Source organism: Sinocyclocheilus anshuiensis, unplaced genomic scaffold, assembly GCF_001515605.1.
Source record: "Sinocyclocheilus anshuiensis isolate Anshui unplaced genomic scaffold, SAMN03320099.WGS_v1.1 scaffold461, whole genome shotgun sequence".
NCBI classification, from domain to species: domain Eukaryota; kingdom Metazoa; phylum Chordata; class Actinopteri; order Cypriniformes; family Cyprinidae; genus Sinocyclocheilus; species Sinocyclocheilus anshuiensis.
The window spans coordinates 219,504-228,278 of record NW_015541005.1 but is presented as its reverse complement, the minus strand read 5'-3'; the positions used below and the strand labels follow the sequence as shown (position 1 = coordinate 228,278).

The window sequence follows — 8,775 nt, the reverse complement described above, 5'->3', positions numbered from 1 at the left end:
TATATATATATATATATATATATATATAATTTTTATTTATTTTATTTTTTTTATTATACAGTATATATTACATACAAGAATAAGTAGTCCTTTACTATAGTCAGTGAAAACTGATATACTTCTAGCGATATATATATATAACACATGCAGTATGATTGGTTTATTCGAATATCAGTGGAGCAAGTTGAACCTCTTGCTCTTGAAGCAAGAAATATTTCTGTAACCCACATCAGGTCTTGTTCAGATAAGACTGAAATCCTAGAATTGCCCCTTCCACACATCCATTCTGCCGTAATCTCCGCGAGTGCTTATTGTCACACACCACAGCCATTATTCTCCTGACTTTTATCTTTCTTTTATTTATTTTTAGCCCTTTTTCACTTTTATTGAGTGGCACGTAGCAAAGGAACAGGAAATGATGGGGAGTGAGAGAAGGAATGAGATATTATGAGATTTGAACTTGATCCCCCACATGAGCACCACAGCCAAATGTGTTTTAGCATATCCGCCAATCTATTTTTTAATCTGTTTTCTTAATAAATGACAAAAATCTATTTATTTTGCCTGCAGTGTCCTCCAGATCAGATCAAACGGCTTTATTTCCCGTCTCAGTGCACTGTTTAATCAACCAGCCAACCTGAAATACAAATGAGCTCCCTTCATGTACAGAATATTGTTACGAAAAGTTGCTTTAATACTCATCTCCAGCACCAAATTCAATTGGTCTCCCCAAATCTCTCATTTTCTCCTCCCCATTTGCCTCTAACACCTGATCAGTGGCCCGTGTGTTGATAAGCCCCTAATAGCCAATGACTCTTACGTTCGCATCATTACCCAATACGTGCCTTAGAAATATCGACTCCATCTTACCAAAATGGTATTTTGCACAGGTCAGTGGTGCTGCATTATTGAGGATTGATCTGTTTGTCTAGAGTTTAATCTGGTATTTAATCCTGCTGTTGTCCACAGCCATCACTGAGTCAGTGTGCCATCACTCTACATCTGTACGGGGGGAGCCGACAGCAGTGTGAGGGTTTAATTTTAGCCCTGACCTTTTCCTTCTCTCCTCATTAGCCGTTTAGGCTGGAATTAAACCAAGGTTATCGGCCTCTTTGTTTTTCTTCTTCTGAAATGATCAACGCCTCGTAGACATGCACACACACTGAGCTGTCTCGTTGAACTCTCTGTAACTCTCTCTCTCTTTCTCGCTCTCTCTGACAGTGCTAAAGCTGTTAAAGATGGCCACGGGAATGAGAGCGCTGCTGGATACAGTAGTTCAAGCCCTGCCACAGGTGATAATATCACTACGAACCTCCCTGATGAAGCATTGCATTAGTTCACAAGTAGTTCTCAATGAGGATATTTTTATTTAATAATTATCAAATATCTAATAAGGAACTACCTTTGTCCTAAATTTGCTACTACTTACTGCTTAGTTAATCTCGCTTCTCTATTAGTTAATAGTATTAAGTTAAGTGTTAATGTAGTACTACCTATTACTTCGTGCATAGTTACTTGTTAACAACGGACCATTATTCTAAAGTGTTACCCATTTTACTTTATTCTCACCATGAAGATAGCCTTGCTGCTGATATGGTGTTTAAAAATTACAAATAAATAATAGATGCAGTTTTGCAGTAGACATACCTTAAGCCAGAACTACTGTTCAAAAGTCTGGGTTCTGTAAGATCTTTTTTAAAGAAGTCTCTTATGCTCACCAAGGCTGCATTTTTTTCATTCAAAAACACAGTAAAACAGTAATATTGTATAATATTATTATAATTTAAAATAACACTTTTCTAATTTAATATATTTTTTTAAATGTACTTTATTCCTGCGGTGAATTTTCACCAATCATTACTCCAATCTTCAGTGTCACACAATCTTTCAGAAAACATTCTAATAAGCTGATTTGCTGCTTAAGAAACATTTCTTATTAAAACAGTTGATATGTGATCCTTTTTTTCATGAATCTTCGAATAGAAAGTTCAAAAGAACAGTATTTACTTGAAAGTAATTGACGAAAGTCTTTACTGTCACTTGATCAATTCATTGTTTCCTTGCTGAATAAAAGTATTAATAATGACAATAATAGAATGAAACTTTTTATAGACATAGTACCATGGTATTCTTTCGAGGACCTTGAAGAGCCTGTGGTATATGACTATAGTAATCATTCAGTATCACAGTATACCAAACAGTGTGAATTTACCATCTTGAGACCATCACTGTACTATAGTATTTTGTAAGCTGCCTAACCATTATTTTGTGCATCACAGGCTTGTAAAACACTTCCGATCATACCATCATAGGCTCATTGTAGATTTGCCAGAGAGGCTTTAGGAACAAAAAAAATGATGCAGTATTGCAGCTTTTATACACACAGCCTGGTTCTGTTAAGTCATAATGTTTCCCCTAACATCTTGAAGCCAGTATGTCTTTGTCATTTTGTAGCATTGGTTTGTAGGTTTGATAAGCCATTACTTAGCATTAAATGGCAATAAAGCTCAGCTGTTGTTTTATCAAACCCGCTGGCACGCTGCATAAAACGACACGACCAACCGCATCCGTGTAGCTATACAAATTACATTAATGCGATCTAAGCTGATTGTTTTATTCACCATTTTGCACGTTTATAGCTCCCTCACACTGTTTTCTTAATTACCAGCACTTTAGACCAGCTGTTAGCGCCTGTGCCATATTCATTGTCGCCTTTGGTTTTATCTCATCTCTTTGTTTTGTGTTGTTTTGAGATGCCTGTGCTGTAGTGGACACACCCTGAACTCCCAGACACATGTTGTTGACAGGCTAGTGTGTTAGCGTTAGCGTGGTGAGCCTTGCTCTGGCCACATGAGGACACGGTTCATTTGCTCCATTAAGAGAGTTAATTCTGTTCCCAGAGCTGTACCTCTGACATTACCGCTGGTTCCATCAATCATTTATGAGCTTTTTGTTAAATCACAAATTTGTTCTGCTTCATTTTGCTGCAGGGGAACAGGTACAGACTGTGTCTACTGAAAGACTCAAATTGCAGGGGCAGAGACATTAAAATGTACATTACATTGCTTTTTGTTATTGTTACGTCTGTTCCAGACACTTTTTCCATCTGTATTAAACCTCAGGGTAATGTCTTCATCTCAGAAACTTCATCTTAGTAATCTTAGAAACACTGCAAAAATAATGTTCTTAATCATTTTTCCCCTTTCTTTTTTAGAGAAAAATGTATAAACATTGTTATAACATGAAATATATATACGAGAAGCAAAACTGCATAAAATAATGAGATTTTTTTTGGTTCTTGTTTTAAGCATAAATATCATATAAGAAAATTTAGTGAGGTTTAAACATAAAACGAGGGGTAATGTCTTTTTTATTAAGGCACTGTGGGGTTAATGTGAGGGTAAAGGTGTTTTACTTGGAATTGTGATCCATCTTCTTTAAACTATGGAAAAGAAAAGAAAATAAATTTTGCACTGAATACAGGGCAGCCCCGTTCAACGATTTAAGATTGGAGAGATTTAGTCCAAAACTACAAAATTTTGCCCACTAGCTTTAGCTCAATTCAGATTGTGGTACCGCTATTGGCTTTTAATTGTTATTTGCATGGATAAAAGCATCTGCTAAATGATTCAGTGTAAATATATCACAGCATGCTTGCCTGTATTTTGTGTCAAGGATTGAGGTCATGTGCGCTGGTTTCAGTCTTGATTGGTGTCTTTCAGGTGGGGAACCTTGGCCTCCTCTTCATGCTGCTGTTCTTCATTTATGCTGCACTTGGGGTGGAATTGTTTGGAGAGCTGGGTAAACACATACTACTCATCTTTTACTCCTTTTGATGCTTGTTTTCATTCCAAGCCCTTTCTCTCTCACTACCTCACTGGTTTTCTGTCTGTTCAATTCTTCTGAATTCAAAGCTGAATTTGGCATGACTGCATAGGTACCGTTGAGACAAAACTTTTAGGTGATAACAAACATTCACAAAGCATAGTATTCAACAATACAAACTCTCTCTATGGCTCTGTCTCTTCCCTGCAGTGTGCAACGAGGACTATCCATGTGAGGGCATGAGTCGGCACGCCACCTTTGAGAACTTCGGCATGGCGTTCCTCACCCTCTTCCAGGTCTCTACTGGTGACAACTGGAACGGCATAATGAAGGTACAACAGAACAAAAGGCCATAGTACGAGTACGAGTGTCACTTTATTATAAAAAGAGTTAGGGACAGTTAGTAAACTGAAGGTTTTAAAATTTGACCAAAAAATACAGTAAAAAAACAACAGCAATATTGTGAAATATTATTTCAATTTAAAATAAAGGTTTTCTTTTTTAATATATTTTAAAATGTAATTTATTCCTCTGATGCAAAGCTGAATTTCTCCAGTCTTCAGAGTCACATGATCCTTCAGAAATCATTCTGATATGCTGATTTGCTGCTCAAGAAACATTTCTTATCACTGTTGAAAACAGTTGTGCTGCTTAATATTTTTGTGAAAACCATGGTACATTTTTCAATTCTTTGAGGAATTGAAAAATTTAAATTTAAAAAAGTTACATTATAAATGTTTTTACTGTCACTTTTAATCAATTTAATGTGTCATTGCTTAATAAAAGTATAAATTTACGGTAAATAAATAAATAACTATACAAATCATACTGACACCAAACTTTTTAATGTTAGTGTAGGTGCACAGATGACCAGAAATGGAGAATACTTAGCTAATGAATATGAATTATTCAGTGGCTGATTTTTGACCATCATAGGCTCATGTTGTCACAAAGCAAGGCCAGACACAAAAGGTAAGTGCAAATCAGGATGGTTTATTGACTGGGTAAGGGGATGACTGGAATAGGTGAGTAAAAGGCAGGTGAGTGTAAACACAGTGAATGGTTCCAGGGTGCTTATCTGAGTTCTGATGGTGAGGATCGGATGCCGGTTACGTTGGAGATCGTGGAACAGTTTCCAAGGAGTCGTTGGAGGATCGCGGGAGGAACAGCAGGTAATTCGTTCTAGGAGAATTTGGCAGAGAGAGTCCAGAGTAGTTCGTAGGAGTGAACGGTAGACCGGACAGTGAGTGACTGTGCTGTGTGTGTATTTGTAGTGTGGCTTGATTGGTGACAGCAGGTGCGGGTGATCAGAACTCAGGTGACTGTGATCGGGTAATTATCCTGGATGGTGACTGAAGTGACTGTGATGAATCCCTGACACATGTTTATAAGCTGAACAGTCATTCTTGCTGCCCGTTTCAAGAGCTCAAATGAGCTGACATGTTTAATTTGATATCTTCATCCCTACATCTGCCACTGTTGTTCCTGGGATTTTGTAGATTAGTGGATAAATGCATGGATCAGCAGTTCAAAACCAAATATGATTTAGATTCGAGTATGAGAAGTTCAAGACCATAATAAACAGAGCCATAATTGCATTAGGCTTATACTGCACCAGCAACAGGAATACATATCTTTGCATTTTAGTTTATTATTCCACCGTAAAAAAAAGACCAGAGAACATTGCTGTTGTCACTTTCTGGCACTGAAGAGAACTGAAGCGACCGCTCAGCAAAATATTCCAATATATAATAACATATTCCAATGCTGTATCTGCATTCATTATAGCATAAAAAAACAAAACCGAATGAAGTGAAAACTTGCCTTTTCTGTATTAGATATAACACTGCTATTTCATAAAGTGATGCAAACCAAATCAGCCCTGGCAAAAGGTGCCCATTGTAAGTGATTGGCACCCATTAAGCACAGAATATTCAACAGAGGAAGTTGACAACTAGACACTTAAGAAACATTCACAAGCAAAATGCTTATGATTTCTGATGTTTCACCGCAGTAAAGAGACCAGGATAAGTTGCCATGAGGAGTTCTTTGAGGTAGTGGCTTATAAATCTACAATGTTACAGTCTTTTCTCACCATTTTTCTGCACTTTTCTTGATCCCTCCTTTTGCTTTATATGGTATTTCATCATAGCCTCTTTCATCATTGTTTCTCTCGTCCTCCTGTGTCGTTCTCATCTCTAATACACTTGTCTTTGAGCAATGAGTTCTTATCGGCCTGTGTAAAGACAACCTGCAGCGTTTCATCTCCTCTCCCTCCAACCTGGAGTTTATATGAGAGGTATATGATGGAGGAACTACCAGTTCAGCATATTCAGCACAGTAGTAAAGCGCACCTGAATAAATGAGAACACATTGGCGCGATATCGATGCATAACGCCCCGCACACACCAGAGGGTGTGTTTGATGGAGGGTGACAGGCTCCCCCCATTAGGCACACACACAATGAGTTTTATGGTTGACGGAGGCTTGCAGTGGTCTCCTGGCAGCTAAAGCACCATAATCAGAGCTGTAAATTACAACCTGAGTTCTTACGTACCTGCAGAGAAGCCACCGCCTCCCCGAACCCCAACCACACGCATGAGTGGCCAAGCAAAATTATTGCCAGAGCCTGTGCCCATCTGCCTCACACTCACGGCAGCTTTGGAGGGGAAAAAAGAGAGCATTTATGTTATATCAAAATAAATCAGAATGAAATAGGCATTCTGGAATTTGTTCCTATTGTTCCTATAGCTCATGCTAATCAAACTGCAGATGATAAGAGGAGGAAGGGGAAGACAGTTGTCACACTAACTGGTTATCTGCCGCCTCTAGGAAGTCGAGGCCATGGAAAATGGTTTTATCATTTAATGGCTAGTGTTTGAATGATGTAATTAGTATTATTTTCAGAAATGGGTGTCAAGTGTTCAGTGCACCATCAATTTTTTGATGCTAAAGTTTTAATGGACTTTTAAATGCAATTTTAATAAATTGTATTTAAAATTGGGATTAAAAAATAAAAAAGGTAATTGCGACTTCTGTCACAATTTAGATTGCTTTATATCTATATATCTATAAAAATAAGAATTGTGAGATATAAATTTGCAAATGCAAGCAATTACCTTTTTTATCCCATGGTGCAAACAAGCTTACATAGATTATTGTATTGTATTGTATTGTATTTTATATTATATTCGTTTTAAGAGAATATGTGAATTGAACTGAATTAGTTTTTCTTACCCCATTCGAACATAAACATTTTAAGTTTAAACACCACTTGTTAGGCTTATGATTTTAAAAAGAAGAAAAAAAACTACAAGTAAATGTGTCTTATTTTAAAGATTTTTTTCCTCTGGGAAAAAAAAAACAACAGCAAAGAGGCTGGCTAAGAAATCGACTTATTACAGTGCAGTTTATCAAGTGTAATGTCTCATAATTGGATACCAAGTTTTCAGCACACAACTAAATTGCTGTTAAATAACATTTCCATAAACAAACGTTATTTTGTATTATTGACCTATCAGACACAATGCAAAAATTATTTATTCAATATGTTTGTCTTGTTTTCCAGTATAAAATGTAATAAATTGTTTCAGTTAAAATAATCTTAAAATAGTATTTTAAGGATGTTTAGCTATTTTTACTTGAAAACAAGACAAAAAATCTAATTACAGAAATGCTGATCACTGCAGTCGACCTATTGTACTCCATCAATGAAAATAGATCTAAATGAAGTGTGATCAAGTATTGTAATTCTGTATACCTGATGTGTCCAGTCAAATGAATTGAACGTAACTATCTGTGGTAGAAGTTCAAATATCTTTATCGTAACCCTCTCTTCACTCCTGTAGGACACTCTTCGAGAATGCCCGCCAGGCGAATACGCCTGTAATCCCAGCCTACAATTCATCTCTCCGTTGTACTTTGTGAGCTTTGTGCTCACGGCCCAGTTTGTTCTCATCAATGTGGTCGTGGCAGTACTGATGAAACACCTGGACGACTCCAACAAAGAAGCCCAGGAGGAGGCAGAGATGGATGCGGAGATTGAGCTGGAGCTGGCCCAGGGAACGCTCTGCTGCATCGGAGGAGGGGGGTCTGGAGTGGAGAGGAGCAGTGGGGGGCATCAGGGGGCTGGACCCAGCTCTACTGTCCAACCTCACTCCCCAAACACACTCCCAGGGGTCCACGAGCCCAACAGCGCCAGGAAACTCTACTCACCAGCCCAGGTACGACACACACAGTGATGGCAGGGGATGATGGATGGATGGAGGGATGAACAACTTATTGATGGAGGAATGCATTCATGAATATTATGATTCTTTTAGATGGTAGATAAGAGATCGGGTTATTGAGCATTGGATTGATGAATTGATGATTTGGTTGAAATTAAGAAAGGATAGTGTTAGGGTTATGTTTAGTTTTGTTCTGTTTTCATTGTGTTTTCAGTTTATCTGTTCCCCTGTGACCTAGTTTTACGTTGGCTCCTAATTGTCATTTCGTTCACCTGTGTTTCATTAACTCATTAGTTCTTTCATTTGCTCCCCTATAAATACTCTCAGTTCTCCCCTTAGCCTTTGTCCATTCTACTTGAAGTTTCGTGGTGTGTCAGTTTATTTGAATTACCCCTTTGCCTTCGTCTGCCTTCCTGGGACACGACCGTAACAGAAGAACGGACCACACGATGACTGCAGCAGAGGACGCGCTGTGGGGTTTGCGGCAAGGCGGTCAGAGGTTGGAGCGATATGTGGAGGGTTTCCTCGAGCTCACCAACCGGGTGAGTTGGCACGACGCCGCTCTAGGTGCGTGCTTCCTGCTGGGGTTGGATGACGAAACAATCCGCTGCGATCTCCCTACGGGTGATTTTTCCATTGATCGAGCTGATTAATCTCGTACTATTCCTAAATAGCTCTGATATGGAAGTTGAGAAAGTAATGAATATTCCCAAGCCCCGTC

General features: G+C 38.3%; 1 protein-coding gene across 1 annotated transcript in view; it reads left to right on the top strand.

Moving 5' to 3' along the window:
* Positions 1-8,775, top strand: part of LOC107690236 (voltage-dependent T-type calcium channel subunit alpha-1I-like) — a 124,831-nt gene that overhangs the window by 96,345 nt on the left and 19,711 nt on the right. The window contains exons 27-30 of the mRNA XM_016488491.1: positions 1,222-1,292; positions 3,723-3,801; positions 4,036-4,157; positions 7,674-8,048. Coding sequence (XP_016343977.1) covers positions 1,222-1,292; positions 3,723-3,801; positions 4,036-4,157; positions 7,674-8,048 — 647 coding nt within the window. The remainder of the gene's footprint in view (positions 1-1,221; positions 1,293-3,722; positions 3,802-4,035; positions 4,158-7,673; positions 8,049-8,775) is intronic.